General features: G+C 37.2%; 1 protein-coding gene across 1 annotated transcript in view; it reads right to left on the bottom strand.

The window, feature by feature from the left end:
• cog6 (component of oligomeric golgi complex 6) overlaps positions 1–22,801 on the bottom strand; it is a 47,188-nt gene extending 24,387 nt beyond the window's left edge. Inside the window, exons 1-7 of the mRNA XM_036563393.1 lie at positions 22,656–22,801; positions 20,640–20,783; positions 20,470–20,541; positions 19,784–19,842; positions 1,833–1,944; positions 1,095–1,177; positions 71–141 (exon numbers count right to left, since the gene is read on the bottom strand). Of these exons, the coding sequence (XP_036419286.1) occupies positions 71–141; positions 1,095–1,177; positions 1,833–1,944; positions 19,784–19,842; positions 20,470–20,541; positions 20,640–20,783; positions 22,656–22,793 (679 nt within the window). The 5' untranslated portion in view covers positions 22,794–22,801. The remainder of the gene's footprint in view (positions 1–70; positions 142–1,094; positions 1,178–1,832; positions 1,945–19,783; positions 19,843–20,469; positions 20,542–20,639; positions 20,784–22,655) is intronic.
• Positions 22,802–23,159: the final 358 nt, after the last annotated feature.

The raw sequence follows: 23,159 nt of genomic DNA, 5'->3' as shown, positions 1-23,159 counted from the left end.
CACAACATCTGTGCCACTATTCCAGCAACATTTTGTGTTTTAATGTGCATGCGTGTGAACACACACTTACTCTGTGCCCAGCGGTAGAGTTGTTCATATGATGTCTCCTGCAACACTGCCATTTGCTCCATGATCTCCAGTCTACATTAAAACACCACCGAAGCACCTTGAAACACTTTTTGCTAACATATATATATATATATATATATATATATATATATACATACACACACACACACACATTTCTATCACATTCTACAGTGCAATACCACCCTTTCATTTAATTTCCAGTCAAAACGGCCATTAAGCACATGCTATTCATTTTCCAGCGTCAGAAAAAAGCAGAAAACACATACGTAACAGAAAATTACAAAGAAGCATCAACAGCTAAATACAAGATCAAAAATGTCAGTATTTACTGTGTTCACCCTGTGCCTTTATTACAACTTCCATTATTTTCTTTGTATCTTTTATTCATTCTTTGAATTCCAGTTTTGAAAACTCATGTTTTTTCATCATTTTCATTTGACTTTATCCTTGCTAATGAAAGCGGATTATCTTATATCGGAACTCCTCAAAAATACCACTGTTAGCCATTTTAGATGCACATGAAGAAATATGAAGGCAGCTGTGGTGACTAAGAGTAGTTGCTTGTATGCATGTTGGCATCTCTTTGAAGGGAAACATAATATCGGCGACACCTTTAGAAGCAGCTTTTGTTGGGGTGACATAGCTGTAACTTGTTGGTTTTAAAAAAGAAGGGAAAGTTAAGATAGGAGAAATAAAGTCTATTATTAAATAATGATAGACCAGATATTATGCTTTTGTGTAATTTTCTGTAAAATATACAATGTTTCCTGTTTTTTTTTCCAGACAGTGAAAAATAAATAACTTGCTTAATGGTTGTTTTAACTGGAAATTAAATGACCAAAAGGGTGGTCTCTGACTTCTGCACAGCACTGTATGGCCTTTATGTACCCTTTCATTAACTGTCATTTATATAATTCTGCTCTATATTTCAATATCTTTGTATGAAATAGTAACCAAGTCAAGCGTACAAGGTCAGAGAGACCTCTCCCTCTCTCCTCTCTCACCCTGCTGTTTGCTGGTTGGTCCTGAGCAAAACCTTGACGTCCTCATGTATGCTCTTCACCCGAGTCAGAGCTTTAAAGAAATCCTGCAGGTCAAAAAGATCCACAGAGAAAGGGTTACATTGACCCACCCAGCAACGCTTCTTTAGCCTGACTCCCCAAATAGATTTCTATTAACATCTTGTACTGTGGATGACAGTTCAGCCCATGTTTTGTGTAGAACACAGCACATGTTATTTATGGCAAAATGTAAAGCAACGTAAATTATATGTAAAGCAATGCTGATTGTTTTTTTGAAACCAAACCTCTGGAGCTCCTGAGCGGTGCTAAAAAGGTTGTTATTATCCTATTATCGGAACCAGCATTTGAATTCTGACAATGTTAAATCCATGCAACCAGTCTGGAGAACGTGAGACAGCACAAATGAACTTGCTGCCCTCTGGGTGACAAGAAGGGCTTAGAGCTGTGGTTAACGGATCATCTGCTGAAGATCTACCATCATGGAAGTTTCTTCTCCAATTAAAATTTCACACCAGACCCTTCTAATCAAGATCTTCTAAAGATAGTTAATCTATATATCAGGTCTCGTAGAAAGGGGCTGAAGCTGGGGGTTGGAATGCAGATCTTCTTCAGGAGGAGGGTTGGTGGACACTGGCTTCCATGTAGAGAGAGACAATAGCCAATTGTGGCCATCTGTTAGGTCATACTTACAGACCTGCAGAGTTAGACCTTAAAGGTTACCTCAGTTATTGGGCCGTCACGGGCACCGCGTAAAATAGCCATTTCTTCACTGGACAGTTGAAACTTTGACAGAAAAGCCTGGGCCACCTGCGCACGCACCTCCAGACGATGACTAAGCAGGAGAGAGGGAGAGAGAGAGAAAAAGAACGGTAAACATATAATTAAAGTGAATAACAGCTTACAGTGCCTGTGACCTTTTTCACATACAGAGCTTTACATTTTACTTAGTGTATTAAAGAGCCCACAGTCTACACTTTTTCTTGCATTCTTCTGTTTCCACTGAAGTCCACTTATAAGGTATATGTGGTTTTATGTACCAAAAATAGCTATAATTGATTTTTTTACATGACTATATTTATATTTCCAACCTCTCTTTGTTCCTTAGAATCGAACAGGCTGTTTTTGTTACTGTGCCTGACTGATATACGCAAATGTCCTCGTGATTGGCTGCACCGTATTGTGGCACATTCAAAAATTAGTCCAGTGAAACACTCCTTATAACTTCAGTGAGAATGGGCGGGGCTAAACTGCTGTACGCTGAATAGATGAATATATGTCAGGGGGTGCAATCTTATTCGCAAGGGGTCCTTGTAGCTGCAGGTTTTCATTCCAACAAAGCAGGAGCTCACATGATCAACTGTTTGAAGACTGAGACCAATTGATTTAACAAGTGGAATCAGATGAGCATCAGCTTGACTGGAATGAAAACCTGTAGTTACACTGGCTGTTTGCAGATTAGACAGGACATCCCTGATATTTGCTTATAGTATATTTTGATACTCCCCCCGTGTTTACAAACTACAAACTATTTTACTTCATTAAAAAAAGGAAATTCAGCTTTCCATGCTATGCACCCTTTAAATACATGGTTTGCTTGGAAATTGAAAGTTTTTTTTCCCCAACACTAGATGGCAGTGGTGACCTTAAAAAAAAAGTCAACCCTAGATGGCAGCAGTGACTGTCCACAAGAAAAAAAAACAAAAAAAAAGATTGTAATTATTCCTAACTTTCACTTGAAATTTCTGCAAGATCAAACTGCAAGAAAAGGGATGAGAGACTAGATGAGCGAATAAAGTAGCACAGAAATCTAGCTGTAGGCAATTTCTGGCTCCACTGTGAGGCCAGTACATCTGTGAGTATGAGCTGTCCTGCAGGAGAACAATAGTGGCTTTGACAAGCAACCTCCTCAGGGAGGTAACTCAGCACAGACTCATGGGAGAAAGACCTCTCCTCTTCAGCCTTCCTGCCTTTAGTCAGCTGCCTTATCTTCCCTCATAATGTACTACGGTCCTCATGATACTGCATCACATTGGAGAATTGTAATCTTAAGCCCAAAATAACCTAGAAAAAAAAATATTTCTTTCTGTGGGGTAGCAGAGTGTTGTTTATGTAAAAAATTGAATAGTCAAAACCTCTTTGAGAATATGGAATCAATTCTGATGATATTTTGGGCTATAAGCATTCTCCACCTTGGCCCCAACAGCAGCAAATCCTACATTTCCTCCTTCGCTGGCAGATGGTGCTTTCATTATTTGGAGCAATTTGGGTATTAAGACATTTAAAGATTTATATACTGAAAATACATTTGCCTCCTTTCAACAGCTAGTTGCTAAATTATTTCTCCCTCAAAACAATTTCTTCAGATATTTACAAATCTGCAGTTCTGCCAGAAACACATTTCCACAGTTTCCTAATCTACCCACTGATACTGCTTTGGACATATTCTTAACACCAGTAATTTCTACAAAGGGTTTAATTTCATATCTCTATGAACAGGTCCGTTCCTTAGAATTAGCTGCTCTTCATACTATTAAATCTCTCTGGGAAGTGGACCTAGGAGAGGACACTTCAGAAATACTTTGGGATGGTGTACTTGAGAAGGTCCAAAAAACTTCTATTTTTGCAAAGGATGATCTCATGCAATGTGAGATAATACATTAATTTAATTTCACTAAAGTCAGACTCTCCAATATCTACAACAATATAGAACCTATGCATGATAGATGTCACCAAGCTCAAGTGTCCCATGTGTATACATTTTGGTCCTGTCTCTCTTTGTATTCATACTGGACAGAAATATTCAAGTCGTTATATACAGACATAATAGAAAAAAATCCACTGTGCCCAATGCCACAATTGCCTTGTTTGGCGTGATTCCCCCATTAGTATCCCTTTCATCTTTGGTAGCTGATTTTGTACTTTTTGTATTTTTGTACTTTTGTCACTCTGCTTGCCAGGCGATTAATATTAATTAAATGGAAATCTCCCATACCTCCTTCTCACAACTCATGGATTAAAGAAGTCCTCTGTGTAGTGAAACTAGAGAAATTTAGATGCATAAAAAAATGTTTTCCTTACAGAAATTTCAGAAAGTCTGGGACTCCTTTTTTTCTGAATATGAAGAAAATTTGCCCTCCCAAGAACTTCCTTGATAAGCTAGTTATTGATCGCTCTCTCATATATAGACACAGGTGTACTGTAATGTGTAAAGGCAGTACTTTAGACTTACTATTGTTGTAAAATATTGATTTATTTTATTTATTTATGTATTTATACACTTAGTCTTTTTCCTTTTTTGTGTTTGTATATATTCTTTTTTAAGCTTTTAATTTAATCTTGTGGTGGTATGTTTTTTGTCTGTTTATTCATTATTGTCTTTGTTACTGTGTTTTGTACCAACCTAAATTAGTTCACTTAAATCACTTTAAAGCTTGAAATCATAAAAACAGAAGAGTACTTCTTGGTGCAATACAGAACCATTTTCCAAATGGGTGTATTATATATATATATATATATATATATATATATATATATATATATATATATATATATATATATATATATATATATATATATATATATATAAAACCATACACAACACATTGTCCATCAATCTGAACAACCAATTCATTGTGCAAAGATTAATTTAACCATGAAATCGTTCTATAATAACTTAATAGTTACCATTACCTTTTCTATTTAGGACCTTTGAACCATCCTTCAGAGTGTGGTTTAGAACACTATAGAAAATAGGAGGGCGTGATTTGATGGCATCTCTGTGGAGCTTATGCTTCAGTCACGTGGAAGTGAAAAAACAGGTTTGTGTTCTGATGGGCGTAAGATGCACAGCCGGTGAAACATTCATTATAACAGAAGCGTATCTGTTCCATCAGACAAATAATTAAATAATAATAATAATACAAAAAAAAAAAAAAGTTCAAATATTGTTTTTTATGGCTAAGTATGAGAGTATATTGCTTTTTGGTACAAAAGCTAACTAACGTAATCAAGCCCATATTTCACATGTCATTAGGCAGCACAGCTCAGTTAGCCTGCGGCAGATCCTCTCGTGCTTCTCACTCCTGCTAGATTTAACCCCCAAGTCTCATTCTAATTCTCCACACTGCCTTGTGCCTGATGACTAGCCATGACACTCTGAGCCTCTACGGTTTCATACAGGTGACGAAGAGATGTGTTTAGTCATGCACACTTTTTTGAGAAACACATCCTTCGTTTCCTGTGCGAAGAGGAGCGTATGACATCCTTTCCTCGCCTGAGGCCAGATGCTAGGCATTCCTAAACTTGTACAAGAAGGGGAAAAACCTCTGGGAGAACAAAAAAAAGGTTTTCGTATAAACAGGAACATGTATGTAGGGTGCCATATAGCTTTGACTATCTAATAGCAAAGGCTTACTACACCAACTGTGTGTGGTGAGGAAGTAGTCATAAATGTCACCCAGTGATGTAAATCATAATGTAAATGACATGCTTGGGTGGAACAGCACCTCCCTGGAGCTTACAAGGTAAAGGTCATTCCAGCAATGTGATGGGTATATCAGCCCTAAGCAGACTCTAATTGAGCTAGCTAGGATTCATGCGCTGCCTAGCATCTAGACTGTTTAAAAGGCAGGCCTCAGCCAATGACAGGACAGAGAAAGCCACTTTTTTAGTCTGTGGCTCAGTTAAAACTTTGCCCAAGTTTGTATATTCGCTTTTGTTTTTCTGCTATTAAGGGGAAAATACAAGCATTTGGTCCTGAACTACAGTATAGATCAGTTCGCAAATGCAGGAACATTTCAATATGGTGAAGGCAGCATCTCTCTGAACATCAAGAACATGTATAAATAAGTGTAAAATATCACAAATCTTTGTATGATATCTTGGTCCTAATGATCTAATGAGCACACTTAACAGAGATGTTCACAATTGCTTCATGCGAGTCCAAGTCGAGTCCTGACTCTTTGAGGTGCGAGTTGGAGTTGAGTCTTAAATGGTTAGTAGAGAATTTTAGTCTTGTTATTGGCTGCATCTGTCAAGAATGACGTCTTTAAATAACGAGCCTTTCATTACAGAAAAAAACTTCAATCTGAAGAACAGAACTGAAGCACTACACGTACTAAACACAGTGCTTAAAATAAAAGGGTAAAACAATTTGAAATGATAAGTCTGTAAGTCAGTTAAGAGTCAAAGTCAAATTGTGAGTCAGTTAGGCATGAATCAAAGTTGAGTCACGAGTCAGGTCGACATGTGACTCGAGTCGCCATCTCTGATACAACACTCCCAGTCTGCAATGGCACTGAAGCAAAACTAAACATAACAGTGCAAGCAGGGAGAAATGAGTGAAACGGGCTCTACATATACAGGTGGTGATGTAGACCCTGCTGGGAATGCTGGGGGAAAGCTGCCGTGGGCAGGTGAGTAAATGGACAGACAGAGGTGGGCGATATGGCAAAAATATGATATCACAATACTTTCATGCATTTTCTTGATACACAATATGCTTCATGCCATTCCATTTGTCCAAGATCTAATTAATAAATAAATAACAACAATAAACTTACAACAATGATTTTTATTCAGCGTTTTACAAACTGCACTAAATCCAATTAAACAGGCCAAATTATGCCCACTTTGTAATGAAACATGTAGTTAGTCCGTGTTCTTTAAGTACTGACGAGTATTGTCGTATTATGACATAATTTATCACAATAACTGTAAAATATCATCATATTGCCCACCAGTACAGACGAATGAGCAAACTGACAGACAGGCAGATGAACGGACATGCATACAGACAGATACAAACAGCTAGCTTGATTATGCTAGGTTAGCTTTCGCTGGTCAGTAGCTTCTGTTCTGTTTGTTTCTCTGACTCAGACAGACTGTAGAGGAATATCTTTTTGTTAAAGCTGTGTGGGCAGAACAAACTACATCAGCCTTGTGACTGGTGAAGGTACTACTTATGTAAGTACTACCCAAGATTAGGACTTACCAGCATATATCGAAAGAGAAGAATTTTACATTGGCCATTTAGTGGGTATAAGAAAGTTATTCACAAGACTTACTTTGCACATGTACACTGAGTGTTTACAAAAACAAGATTAACCTACTTACAAAGAAAACACAGATTTAGGTTCCCTGGGACTTGAACTATACTCTGTTCTCTTTACCTGAATTCAACTGCATGGCTTAGTAGCTATAACTATGTTCATATTCCTCTCTGGAGATTCACAGATTGAAAACTGATATGCCTGTTATAAAAAGAAATGAACTGTAATACTAGGCTCTGTAAGCACAAGGCTGAACAACCCTCAAGCTATTTTTCTGCTCTGGTAAGGTTGCTGCATATGCCTTGATGCTTTGATTAGGTTTTAATACTGAGGGCTTTGCAATAAAACGCAGTGTGCTGCTACACAGTTGATGCACAGAGTTTTCAAATCATTTGATGTTATTTTGTCATGAAAATAGCATTACTCACATGTGTGGATGCTCCTTTGTTGGTTCAAGTGACCTGAAGCTTAAATTACACACTGCAAAACTGTGGCCTTCTGCTGCCTTCAATGTTTTTAATTATTTTTTTTAAGTGTCTGAGAGTGTGATGTCTGAGATAAAGTCATTGCTACACAGGAAAAATGCCAAATAAATCTGCTACAATCAGTGAGGGCAGAGTCATTATGAATCTAACCTATTAAAGAGTTGCACATCTGAGCCCCCTTAATCAAAAGTAATAATTATCAAACTCAACATTCTTGGCATGATGAAAATAAGAAGAGAAAAGGTTAATCAGCTCATTTACTCAGACAGCTTAACAGATAAACCATCTCACAGAACTAATTTCGGTTCAAACAAGTTTGCTTTATCACTGACATTCATTAAATACTCCATGAGTGGGACTTTTAAAGAGACTTTTTATAAACTTACCTCTTAATAGTTCTGTATTTGCATTTGCATTCATTCCTTCATGTCCAAAAAAAAATACCAGACAGATATTTATCTACAAATGCAAACGGACTACACAATTCTAATGAAATACAATTAGAAGAACAGAGACAAATTGAATTTTACTACCTATAATAATACTACAGTGGAAATATAAAATATAGTTGTATGCAAAAGTTTGGAACCCCGAGTCAATATTATGTTTTGTTGATTTTCTAAGTCAAAATACATACACATCCTCTACAGAGAACACACTTCTGCACAGTTCAATGCATAATTATTGTTTATTTGCCTAATTTAACATAGATGAAAAAATGAAACATAAAATGTGTCTTGTGCGACTTGTGTATGGCACATCTTATGTTTTATTTTTACAATATGATAGAATCCACAAATAAATAGACACTGTACACTAAAATTTACACAAAAATGCGTGTAGAGGATGCGTTAGCTTACTTTCACTTAGAAAATCAACAAAACATGTAATTCAACAGGGTTGTTCAAACTTCGCAAACTTTCCAGCTGCGTATCCCTGTATGTACAAAACACTGGGTAAAATAAAAAAATGCATGTTGTGACTGCAATATGCCTTGCAATACACATTAGCGAAAGATCATGCCAATTCCCTGATTCATCCAAACACCCAATGAACATCTACCGTTCAGTGATCTGTTATATGATCATTTGCATGCTACAGACTGCTACACAGAGTGTCTTGAGAAACAGGACATTTCAGATGTCCAGATACAAATCCTTTATCTGCTGTTCAGGCAAAAAGCTTCTAATAAAGTAAGAAGAGAGTGAGCAGATTTTCACATTTCAAGATGTTTAAAGTAGACGTTAATTCCAGAGTTCCAAACGTTCAAGCAGATGAGTTTCTCCTTCCTAAACCTCTTTTCTAACACAGCAGCAAGCTTGCAATATTAAAAGAAATGCAATTCTTGTTTTGTCCACTGTTTTAAAAGTGTTTACAGTCTCTGGGAATTAAAAGTCCTTGGCAAAAAGCAAAAAACCCAGACTCTTTTCTGTTTCTACAATATAGGGTTGACTGAATGTCTTGCAGGATACAGAATAACAACTCCCACAGAGACATATATATTGCATGTACTGTGAACATGTCATCACAACCAGAACTAACTGGCAGTCTAGTATACTATGTTCAGCATTCAAGAAACAATTTAAATCACAGTCAAAGTATGGGACAACATAAAACAATGAGATATTTGACCCCAATCATTCAGCCCTATTTACAATTACTATACATTGTTTTTGTCATATTGGTATGACATTAGTGGAGGATCCTTAAAAAGAGAGTCTCAAGATCTTGGACAAGTTTGAGTTTTTCAGTATAGTTTCAATCTCTGTTTATTAAATAACATAAAATATGTTATTTAGAATATTTCTTCATGTTATTGTTATTATTATTATTATTATTATTATTATTAGGATTATGGATAGGTACCCAGCCTTTTATGAGCAGCCAACAGGTCCAAGAACTTACTGCAAAGTCCCAGCTGACAAAGTGCTTACAAAGCCATCATAGGGAGCTTTTTTTAAATATATATTTGTGTTTACTATATAGATTGGACCAGAATTACCATGATGAAATTGAGAAAGTTCATGCTTATTTTACTTTAGGCTACACATTCACTGGCCAATTTATCATTAAGATTTCTGCCAGATTCACAACCCACAAATTTCACTAGAGTATATTATTCATTAGGGTCTATGCACAGTGTTTAAACACAAGATGGCATCACATGGTGTCAACGTCAATGTTTTTTTTTTTTTTATATATATTTATAATTTAATTTAGCTTTTAATTTTGTTTTCAATCCAACCATTCATTTATTATATTTTATATTCTGAAGTTTTTATACATACTTTTTCAGGTTTCATTCAATATTCTCAGGTTTTCATTCAATATTCTCTCAACTATTTCCTTGGTGTCTCCTTTTGCCATGATGTTTTACGTTGTGTACTTCACCAGTACAAAAGTAAATTCATCTCTTTACAAATCTCTTGCTATGCCAGCAAATAAGTCAGTGTGCATATAAAACAACTTACACACATGTAACATTCAAAGTCAATCCAAAGGTATTAAAATTAAGCAGGGCCGACAGATAGTTTAATCAAAATTAATTCATGGTGTCTGTTCAGAGTCCTAGTCAGTTCATTTTGGCACTATCATTCAGCTGAACCTATGGCATCAGCAGCTGTTCCATAGAAGTCCTGGGAAAATCTGGCAGTCATAAAGCAGATAGTTAGTCATGCGTCAATACCCTTGAAGGATGTTCGCTTACCTGTCCTTCTGACCAATGTGACAGGAATTTTAACTGGCTGCTTGTATCATCCTACCGTTCCATTAACCACAGTCAGTGACCCAAAGATTCTGCTGCAACTACAATCGATTGCAATTCCAAAACTATAACTGATTAAAACCATTTTCCCCTTTTTCATCTTTTGTTCTCTCTTGCTCTGTCCATCAAACTAATGGAAAGTCTAGCTTCATGTCATGGGAAAAGTGTGGAATACATTTCCTATCCTACGCTTCAGTGAACCTGCTCGCTCATGCATCCCCAATCGGACACAAGGCCACAGAATCAAACAAGGGACTCAGACACAGCCTGATGAAATATCCTAATCAGTCATCCATGGTCTGAACAAAGTCATCATTCTTCAAACAGCAAGTCTGTTCACTTATAAACTTAGTCTGATGATTCTCACAGACTGTCAAACTCCAGGTTCAAATGTCCCTTCTCTGCTCACGAACACTGTACCCTACGGAAAGAGGGGGGGGTTGGGGGTCCTTAGATACCCGACGACATAATATCACAATAATTCCTTGGTACAATTCTATGGTGATTTCTGAAGATTTGTAATATGCTAAGTACTGCGATATGACATCATTTAAATCACAATTTATTATTTTTGTTTGTAAATTAGACAAATTATGTTTTCACCTCGCGTTAACACGTTTTTGTGTCCGGAACGTATCTGGATAAACTTTGGCCAGAATAAAAAGCATATCAACACACATTCCGATTCGGTTTTTACATTCATTTATCTGTCCCTCCATTACATGTTTCATCAACTATGCTAAACCACCATCCCTATCGAAGCCCCCACTGACAGAAGCTTTGATCTCATCGAAAACCTTCTCAGCACCACCACATGAACTGAAACAGTGAATTTTTCATCATACTATAAATAAGAATTAAAAATAGCATTGACAGTATGTAGTATAGATAATTACAAATAAATAAGGCAAATAAATAAAGACTTTAAAAAAAGATTACGTCTGGATTTTGCTTTATATGAATATGGCATCAGAGGACCACTGCTGAGCAATTCAAAGCTTTGCCAGGTTCAGCTGGGTACTTTAACATCTGCTGTTTTTCAGGCATGTTTGAAAAGTGTTCAAGCTTCAGACGGCATGGGATCCACCCTAAAGATGTGCCTTTTGACTAATTTTGATATTAGAGTATGCATAAGAGTTAATGAACAGATATGCGGTTAACTACAGGAAAGGAGAAAAGAAAGAATGAATGAAAAGAAAACAGACTTTGGCCGAAATTAGTCCAGGGTTGCAGGAACTTTTTATGTGCCTGTGGAGGCAGAAGAATAGATTTCAAAACATGTTTTATTATTAAAAAACAGCAAAGGCAAACCGCTAGCTATTCGTGTTGCCTCATATGAGCCACTGAGGTAGTATGGCTAACCATTTCTACAGGTATTTTTTTCCTCCTCAGTGGACAATGCGTCAGTATGTCAGTTTGTCAGAGAAACATATTTTCACCTACCAACATCACAATTTGCATTATCTGCACTATCTGCCTTTTCACACCCTTAACAACATGTACTTGGCTATGCACTCATGTTAAGGCCCTTCTGTTTCATGAGTAGTAAAGTGTAACACAACATACTTGCAAAAGTGAACAAAACTTTACAGCTCTGGTAAAATATAAAATTAGCATTTCACTGAATTATTAGCCTGTATATTTTCTGCATTCCCCCATTATGAAACATAACAAAATACTTGAATAGTCAGTACAGTATTCAAATACTGGCACCTCAAACAGATAACTCAGTACTCAAGTACCCGTGCACATTTCTATTCCATGGTATAAGGTCAAAGCACTATCAGCAAGCATGTGTATGCAGTTGAGACACTCATTTCCCCCCTAATGAAAGCTTCTTTCAAAGGAGAAGCAATAGCAGAAGCGGTAGACAATCAATGCTATCAGGTGCCTGTCTGTTTGCTTGTCCTCTGTCTTCTTTGTTCAGGGCTTTTTTCCCCCCTTCTCATCACAAGCCAGAGCTTTTGTGTTCTTTTGTGAAACGTTGGCGCTAAATGTTAACAAATGACACCATGGCACTGAGTGATGGGGAGGAGGTGGGAGGCAGACAGAGGATGCAAGACGCGTTCTCATCAAACTGAGATGCTCATTTGTCACTGAGATCAGGCCTGTCTGAAAAGCTTGCAGTCTTTTGGATAGGACAAGGGAAAACATCTTCTAGTATGAAATAACCTGGAGAAATCAGACAAGGTACTCTTACAAAGGACAATAAGTGATATGACCATTTATTACATGAATAAAATTAACCGGTTAAAGGAAAGTAAGAACTAGGCCTGTCACTATTACCTATATTAGCAGTAAAGCAGTCTACCGATTATTTTGGCAATTGAGTAATGACAGTAGGAAAAGGCCAAACAATAAAAATGGACTAAACGAAACAATAAACTATGCCTAGCCTTTCAAAGATTCCAAAATACCTAATTGGAAGATGATAAACTAGGAAGCCTATTATAAAGACTTCGTAAAAAGGTATACGAATAGGTGCGTCCATCAGATCAATAGGAAAATTTAAAACATTCATTAACACCATGCAAACTGCCAACTACTCACTGGCGATGTACTGAGAAAGAACATTTTAACAGCTTTATTGAGTAATCATGACAGGTCCTAGAAGGAAACTCCACCATTCAGGGCTGAAACATTAATCGTTTATATATAGAAATCACAATTTAATAGAGTGCAAATTTCATATCTCAAGAGCTGCAATTTTTTAAATCGCAACATACATCTTAAAAAATATTGTCTTAAATTTTAAGTGGTGAAATGTAACCTAAAAACACAGAGCTTGTGAACTGGCAGTAGGTAAGTTAGACCAATCAAATCCACCAAACCTCCATGTATTGTGACATCACAACCACATCTTACTGGCAGTCGGGCACAATACATTCAGGGGTCAAGCCTCAAGCCTGAAAAGGTGGATATTCTGGTGTTCTTGGCCATATTAGAAAAAAGAAAATAATTGCAATTTTAACTGTAGTTGCAATATTAGTCAGAAATATTGCAATCAGATATTTTCCCTCAAATACTTCAGCTCTACCATAACTGTTGTCCTTCGCCACTTACTGTTCAAACAGAAACTCCCTTCACCTCTAAACTTGGTGTTATGAATTTCATTGACTGGAGAACTCTAGGTTCAAGTGTTTTCCCTCTTATCATCAAACATGCTCTTAAAAAGGGGTGGGAGTCACTAGACGCAGCACACTATGATTATTGAGAAACTCCATCCACAATATGATTACATTGGTCAAACCTAAATATCAACCCAATGCTAATAATTTTTTAAGCAATTATCTGCCAAAGACTGTAATTTATACCTCCAAAAGAAAAACCTTATCTGTTAAAGTTTACATGTTTATTCATCACAATCTTATTAACCACAGCAAAACAGAAGCAGCCCAAGAAGGAAAGCCCTCACTGAAACAAGCTAAAGAAGACGCCACCACTGCCAACCTTTACCATGCACCTCCACTGCTGGGTTTTTTGTGCATCCTGGAAATGCCATGTCATGCTCCTCAAAATAAGCTGCAAGTGTCCAGTGGGGTCGAAATAAAAAGGTCAGCAAGCTGGTCTATATCATCAACTCCTACACAAGAGCTGTCACAAAGAGTGGCCCCAAAGGTCAGCTGGGATAGTGCTTCAGCTTGGAAAAGTCCTGTGGTGTTAATATTTGGGACTTTCTGTTGGGTCTTTTCTCCTACTAAGTGAACGAGTAGCCTGTGTCCTTGTCCTGCCTCTCCCACAGCATCCCCCCTTTGAGGCAAGAAATGTCAGGGAAGGTTACAAAGCAGCCGGACTGGCAGGAACACTCCCATCTGGCTCGGTGCATTGTGGAGGCACTGACAAAAATATCACTGAGAGAGAACTGCTCCCAAAGGGACTGTAGGACAAAATGACAATGGCAACAGACCCAGAGTATGCACTCTATATTCATAGAACACCCAGTTCAATTCTGCAGAGGACATTGCACCAAAATTATTACCTGTTATAGCTATTAGTAAACTTTCCACTAAGAAGAAAGTGTGTACCAAATACACAGTATGGGAGTAAGCTATGCGTTCGATTTGCATTATGATCTTTGTATGTAAGAACATCATGACTTAAAAATACAAGGGTACACTTCTGCTTTGTTTTTTGTTTTTGTTTTTTTCAATTTGTTCTGATGTAAAAACAATGACAAAAACATGGTAAAATGTAAAGGATGTTTTTCTTTCTGCAAAACAAGACAATTCACACAACAAAAACCTTTTACCCAATTCAAATCATAATTCAATCTAGTATTCTACTAAAACACGTTATATCAAAATCAATTAATAGTTTGGAATCTGCATTTGCAACAGAATTCTTGGCTTGTTTCAATGAGTTAAAAGTGGAAATAGTCAAGCAAAAGTTTCAACTCCCCAAATTACATGTTTTGTTGAAGTGAAAATGACACATCCTCTACAGGGAACAAAGTAGAATATGGCATTTTTCTGCAAAATTTAGTGCACAATTTCTAAATACTTGCTGAGTTTAACATATTGGAAAGCAAATAAAACATAAAATCTAAAACACACCATCATTTCTGCACAAACAATATGTTTAATTAAGCAAACAGTCACAGTAATGGTACATTAAAACATACAGAAATGTGTTCTCTGTAGAGGATGTGCACATTTTTTCAGTTAGAAAATCAACAAAACATGTAATCTGACTGATCTGACTTGGCTAAAATGGTTGTGAATATGTTGCCTAACCTCTAAGACATTGTTTTTTGATAGTTCTGGCCTAAAACATATGCATTCTCATAGGAAAAAGATATCAAACTGTCAAAGAGGGGGCTGTCAGTATCTTTGGTTAGGAAACAATCTATTGCAATTATGTTTATGTTAAATTAGAATGACTCCATACATGCTAGACACCAGCCTTTTACTTTATTTTTCTATTTTAAGACGTTAGGTTATGAAAAGGTACAAATATGCACCTTTCTTCTGAGAAAATGAATGTAGTGAACCTTTAAAACTCAATTTAAGTATACAGTTGTACCTCAAGACCATTGTTGTACCTTTGACAGTACATTTACACTGTTTATACCTTTACTGTACACCTTTTTTCCCCCCTGACAGTGTGGTGGTGAAGTATATGAGTAGCATTGTAAATCAAAAAAGGCCCCAAAAGAAAATGCACTTTTAAAGACATATTAATATTTTTCCATTATCGACATTACATAAGAAAACTCTGAAGACACATGTGGGTTCATTTTGGATAGTAAATAAAATGGCTGTATTCAAATTAAAGTCATTACAACCTCTGGCTCCTATCAAGACCATTGTAAAGACTTTGAAGTCAATACACAGTGCACCATTTCACATCAATCCACTCTGAATGACTTTGTTTACTTCTTAACAATCAAATTATAAAGTTTGAAAAATTAGTAAAATTACCTTTACCTCAATGTCTAACATGATAAAATGGTAACAGAAAAAAAAATCAATAAAATAGTCTCAAAGTTTAAAATCCGTAGCTACAAGTACGAAATAATTAAACAAAAATGTAGAGGCTTTTCAAGGCGTATATGCCAGAGGGGACCTAGGAGAAATAAGCGTAAAGAGTTTAAAACAAATGCATGCTATCCCTGGCTAAATTCCACAGCCTGTGAATTCACCACTTGTTCCAACACTACAAGCACCACACATCATGTCTCTGGTGCCTCCCAGCCCTTGGTGGATCATTCTCAAGGTCTAAGGCCGGGGCACCAGAGCATGGCGTCACCAGCTGACCATCACAGCTGTCAGACACAGCTCAGGCCAGAGGGAGAAGTGGTTGCACAGGGTCAGAGAGACAGCAAACCCACAGTGCTCAGCTCATCTCCATCACTTTCGGCCTGGTTTAATCACTTAATCAGACTGCCTATTTCAGTCTGCCCAACTTTCTGGCAGTCACTACTTCTCTGCATAGACCACTATTTCTCTCTCTTACTCAATCCATCTTTCTTTCTCTCTCTTTTTCACTCTGGCGTGACAGTGGATCATGAGGCGTGACACTCTGCTGAGCGTTCTTGTCGCCTCCTCAACAGCCCCCACTCTCCAATCAATTCCACCCAAATGAGTTTTATTGGCAGTCTCTCAATGGTCATAAACAACAGTGCGACACCAGCGAGGACCATAAAGCTGATCTGTGGGTGGCAAAAGGTGATGGAAATGCCCTGGCTGAGGACATCAATTCATCACCCGCTGCTTCTGTGCTCTGTCCTCATGTCCTCAGGCCCCAGAGGAGTACTTCTAATAGCTTGCCATTCAACCGCTTATGTCGCAACAGAACACAGATCCCCTGCCACAAAGACCCATTTCCTTTCTCCGCTGTCCGAGGGGAAATGCTGTTGTGTCTACATTGTCTTTGTTATCTTCTGGAGACTATAATCAGTCGAATTCAAAATGAGCAGCAAACAGGAGATATGACAGTATTAATTACCCATTCTGCACTGAAGTAAGACGGGAATGAAACTTCTAGTGCTGGCTTATGAATCATTCATTAGAGCTCATCAAAACACGCATTTCTTACTAATCTATGAATCTATGGACGCTCATTCATATTCCTCACATGAACAAATACAAGATTGGAGCAGACCAAAGGCTGACAAAGGATATGACAGAATGCTTGACTAAAATAGGACGAAAGCAGTATCAAATAGCACTTGATGTTACATTCTAGAAATAGAAAACTCTGAAATTATCCTCAAGAGAGTTTCACTGCTCTGTATTTCTACCAACAACAAAAATAGAACATGCAAGCATCAAAGTGATTACTATTTGTGAAATGTACAGATATGCAGTTCAGCTAAAACAGCAATTCAGCTTAAAGTGTCTAAGGTTTGCACTCTTGAGCAAATAGAAAAAGCTCTTTCCGATAATTACATTGATAATGCGTAATAAGAATTATTACTTGTTTGAATGTCTGTGTTAGAGATGAAGGCGTTTTACTCTGGCACCTTATGTGCATTATAGAGAAACTAATGACAGCAGAGTTTATTTCTTAGTTTATTGTGTGCTGTTGTGTGCATGAATGCAGTAGGTGCTAAGGCATGTGCACTCCTTGTAAGCTGTGTATTTGAGTTAGTTTTATTTCCCCAGACATTGTTTACTTCTCCATTGTAGCGTATTTGCAGCCTCTTGCCATTTTGGCTGCATATTTGCAGCACTGCCTTGTGTTGTAATGCTGTTAAATGCTAAGCGGATGGTAATAAAGTGCTGTACGTCACCTGTGGCACGTTAGTGAATATTTTGCACTTCTCTGACAATTTTATAGGCTTAGACTGTCTCGCACACTCATATGTGCCAAAATACACCTCCCTGGCTGCTGCCTTTGTGATTAAAAAAGCAGAAAGCTCAGCCTTGCCTCCGCCATTCTGTCCTCTAGCCAGCCCCACAGCATGAACCACACCTATAAAACAGTTCCTACAAGCTTCCTCAGCATTACTGATTCATTTTTTAAACCACAAATGTAATGTAAACATTAATGAAAATAGTCACTATCATTCTTCCCAGCCTTGTTTTTTTCATTAATTATTAATGTAGTTTTTAAAACAAATTCTCAAGTAAATCCTGACCAAAACTGTCTGTTGTACTAATATGCTGGCCCCCTTACCTAACACTAACGTGATCCAGGCAATCAAGAACTTCTGAAGTTCTGAAGTTATTTAGCTGGAGCAGGTGTGGCAGTGATTAGAACCACACTCCATGGGAATGTAGATCTCTAGGACCAGAGTTAGAGACCACTGGCATAGAATGTGAACATCTGCACTAATTTGTTTAAAAGTAGGCAGAGGTGGTAGAGTTTTCTAAACTCATACCCAAGTAAAAGTATTATATATATAATATAATGATATAATAATTCAAATTAAAGTACATTTCAACTGAGTAGAAAGTCCAAAATTACTGAGTAACTTAAAGAACAGCAGTGGAACTTTTTGGGAGCCTTTTAGTCTAAAATAAAAAGCTATACCTCTTTACAATTGCAAAGCAATCCAGATGATGTCAACATAACTTAGTTATAAACTAAGCTATGAGAGTTATAAACATTAATGAGGGAAATGGAACCAAGTAAAATGTAGAGTGCTTTCCTCATAAATACAGTAGAAGTAAAGGTATTATCGGTTGCAAATGCATCAGACTACATGTAACTGAATAAAGGGGACTAGGTACTACCCAGCTCTGCTTTTAGGTCACTTAAATCCATGTGAGTTTGACATTTTTAACTTATATGAACTTTAAAACCTTACACAACATTATAATGTTTTGAAGCGGAAACGGTAGCTAAAACAAATGAAAGACGATTTATAAAGCACATATGAAGTAAAAAGGACTGACGAAGTGTCTGGCAATCAGGCCACATTAGAATATTTCTTAACTTAATGAACATTTAACAGTGAATGATGAGAGAATTTGAGTCAGTAAATCTCTTTGCAATAAACAAAAAGCCTCTGAGCTAAGACAGGGGAACAATAGGCTTGTAAATGAAAGGACTGTAATCCAACTTTACTCATCCATATATCTTTAAGATTTGCTTGTTTGTTTTCTTACTTACAAACATCCAAAACTCTGTGTGCCAGCACACAGAGGATAAGTGTCTGAAGTTAGACCCATTTATGCACATCAACTTCATGGCATATTTGCATTGACTCTTTGCTTTTAATAGGCTTAAAGACTTTGAATCAACTTTCTAATTTCATCCTAAATCATTCATAAAGTGTTTCCAATTCTACTAGCAAACAACGTGATGTATACAAAATAAACAAGGTAATTAGCTTCAGAATGTTTCTTCAGTGCACTGACTTCTAGGTCCTACAATTAGATCCTTGGGTATGACTTTGAAACAACTTTTACTTTACAGCTTATCAAGTAGTAGGGTTATATCTAGTTTTCTAAAACAGTATAGTATATCTTTAGCAATGATAATTCACACATTCCCTATAAAAATGCTATTTATGCGGTGAAGGATGATGAGACGTAATCCTTATTTATACTCACTTGTTTCAGGTTGAGTCTGGCTAATAGTTTGTGTCATAGTTTCTAATCAATAGTTCTGTCACAGTTTAGTTTCTTTCTTTGTTTCATAGTTTCTTCTTCAGTTTTAGAAATTCCCATTTATTAGTTCCAAATATTGCCACTATCTAAAGAGCTGCTGCAGCTCATAAAATCACTGACTGGTTCACTGTTTGATCAATGCCAGACTAAACTGAAAATACCTAATGGTTATTTCCATATCAAGCTAGGGTTTCAGGGAGCATGTTGCGAATACCACATCACTTAATTTAAAATAAAACATCTTTGTAGAGCAAGCAAGTCATGCTTTAATAACTCAACACTGTAACAATACTTAACATTTAATTAAACTCACTTTTCTCCTTGTAGTTTGTTGGTTTTCAGAATCAGGTCCTGGGTTTGTTCTTTAGCTGCCTATTAAAACAAAGAGGACTTACGATAAACAAAGCCATAAAAGAAAATGCAATTGCAAACAACACACCACTGTGATCAATTTTATTGGTGTTAACTTTTTTATTTAAATTAGGTTTTCTGCCCGATTTAATCATGGCCAATTTCATAGCTAGGTCTCCCCCATCACACAAAGCTACTAATCTGTAAGGGTGAAGGCAAGCATGTCTTCCTCAAAGACACATGAAGCACCACTGTGTCTTTTCAAGCTGCCATTAGCACAATGTCAGTTAGTGCGCTTTGAGAAGAATGCTAACTGCCAATTCTGTTACTTTAGCTAACAAACGCCCATGTTGGCTAGCATCATACCAAATACTGGAGAGACAGGACCCCCATACCCATTCAGGGAGAGAGACAGTAATTACGCTCTCTTGGATCAAGCCTAACCTGCAAAATCCCAAGGATGGAGCCAATACTAAGATGGCTGCATATCTCAGGCACACGCTTGGTTTTAACTTTATGGGTCAGTTTCTCAGAAATAGATTAAACGTATCTTATTTAATACAAGCATAGGCTCAATTTGGAGCTCAGAAAACTGTCCTATAAGTCACAAAATATGATTAGATTGAAAGAGCCAAAAGAAAAACACACCTTTAACCTACTGGTCATTTCTTCACAACAAGAGCTCATGGCTTGGACATCTTCATGTATACTCTCCAGGTCCTAGGTGCACCAAATAAAAAACAAATGAGGGCTTGTACATGGCCTATTGTATTGCCTTCATATTGCCCCAGCAATCAGAGAATTCACATTAACTTAACCTCTTTCACGTCTTTGAATATCCGCACAAATTCTTCATTGATGGCCAGACTGCGCTTCTCGATGTCGCCCCTCAGATTCCTCCGTGTCCGTAGACTGTTCTCAGTGAAGAAAACTGAGAGGGACTTCAGAGCTTCCAGCATCTCCTAGAAGAACAGAGATACAGAGTAAACAGAGATAGTGTAAACAGCCTCTATCACCAATACGGCAACAGCACCGGCAAACATTTTCCAAGAGGTTGGTCACTATTAGCCAATGATTAAAATTGCTGCTGTGTGAAAAACCCTTTAAAGAAATTCCATTACTGTCACAGTTTTCAGTAATACTAAAATACTTTCACTGTGTTTTATAAATAAGGCATGCAAGCACTATATTCAGAATGACTTCTGATCATCATCAGTTTAATTCACATGGTGCCTTGAAATTATCAACCACCCAGGCGGGCCAAGCTAAATCTTGGAACTTTAAGAAGTCTACCTACTCTCAGTACATGGCATGCAACCAGCGATAATGTGACATGCTTTGCGTGCATTAGTGTTAGAACCTTGACTTCTGTATTTTGTGTATACTGAAGCTTATTATTAGGGAGATGAAATAATAGATCATTATAGTAGTCTATCTGGAAGAAACTGCATGTAAAAATGCTTCAGCATATGACATACAAAGTGATAACTGAAGGTATTCTATGCTGCTAGGGAGTAAAAAAAAATAACAGTAGAGCAGATATCAACATTAAAGCTGCAAGTTCAATCATAAATAAAATCAAGGTTATCGGCAGAGCCCCATCAATACCACCTATACCAATTAGCATAATCTTGGTTTACTTCAAATTTAATTTTAGTTGGTGCTCATCCATGTTTTTAAAAGGCTAGCCCACACACACACAATGATGCAGAATGAAAACTGAAACTATGGCAGTTTATTATCTATCCAAGAGGAGACATTTTAATGATCAGCAATACTGTGTAGCACGAGCTACAATCATTATTTTCATTATTAGACTGGGTTCTTTATTACGAGGCAGGAAGTGATTCATCGCTGACAACATACAGGTGTCTAAACTGTTGTGTATCCAGTTTCTCTCTCTCTCTAGATGAAAATGAAAACCAAACACACATCCTTCAGTCTAATAACCCTAAGTAGCTCTTTCTGACGGGACCATGACTAAAGTTAAAGGAACAGCACATCCTCTATAAGGAGTCCATTTTAGTGAAGGAAGCATATCGCTAAAACACATTTATTGAACAACTAACAGTTGTGAAGCTTAAGATATTGTGTCTGTTCTTCCAGTAGTAATTTCAGCACACTTCACATTTAAGTTCAGGGGTGACTAAATTTATTACACAGTCTCTAATTAAATATTTATATAAAGGTGTGAATGACAGTTGGATACCCTTTTCCTATCCACCTGACAAGAGGTGTGGAGACTACACAAAGCTGCTGTCAGAACAAAACCCTGTATCTCCAAAAAGGTAACTTTAGAGGATAAGGAAAAACATTCTCGACTTTTAATGGAAGTTCATGGAGAAATTATTTTTCCAAGTAATTTTGGATCATTTCTGTTGGTCCAATCATCACAAAATTCTACACCTACATAGTGAACTAAATGATAGATAGGTATTGGTGCTGAACATAAAGGACTTTCGATTAGACATATAATGCATATTGTATGGGTGTGGAAGTCATTAGCTCATGACTTACATAGTACACTAACTTAGCTAGGTTACATAGGGAGTAAGGAGCCATTTGAGATTTATCCATAGTCAGGTGTTAGACACCTGCTAACTACACACAGAGATAACGTGAGTTAGTTTACTTATATTTTAAATAGTTATTTGTCTAATTATGAATTAGATCGCATGCCTGAACCTGGGCATTGCAATCTTGCCTTAACGACATGGCGAAAAATATTAATAGTAATATTTCTAGCTGTAAGTAGCTTCTAGGCTAACGTTAGCAAGCTGAGCACTTCTGAATGAGCTGTAAAAGAGTACGCTGTAAATGAGACTCTCACTCACTTTGTCATTATCCAGCCGGGTTTCCAAAATCTTATTAAGCTTCCTGGCCAGAGGGTTGTTTGTCTGAGAGGAGACATTGCCGCTGTTCGGGATCAGAGCTGAACTGTCAACTGAACTTTCTGCTTTTGTGTCCGCCATTATAAACAAACCACGTCACCCACAAGGCAACGCTGTAATGCGGTCCTACTGCAACACACCGCTGCTCCAAATCCGTTCCGGCCTGAGAGCAGCGGTCTAAAATTAAAGCAACAAATGATTACACTCCTGATAATTTTCTTTATATGCAATATTTTCATAATGTTATAAAGCAAAATGTTAATGGAAGATAAGACAAATTTAGTCTTGAAAGAAAAGCTGAAGGGGAAACGATGGTGGAAAGCAAACTAAGGCTGAATCTCAAATGGCCCCCTTTTCCCTATGTAGTCTCCAACATAAGTCAAGAAACAATGGCTTCTACGGTCAAAAAGTGCATTATATGTCGAAGATAAAGCCGTTTATGTTCAG

Source organism: Colossoma macropomum, unplaced genomic scaffold, assembly GCF_904425465.1.
Source record: "Colossoma macropomum unplaced genomic scaffold, Colossoma_macropomum, whole genome shotgun sequence".
Taxonomy (NCBI): Eukaryota; Metazoa; Chordata; class Actinopteri; order Characiformes; family Serrasalmidae; genus Colossoma; species Colossoma macropomum.
The sequence above is the reverse complement of the archived record's forward strand: the minus strand, read 5'-3'. Positions and strand labels throughout refer to the sequence as shown.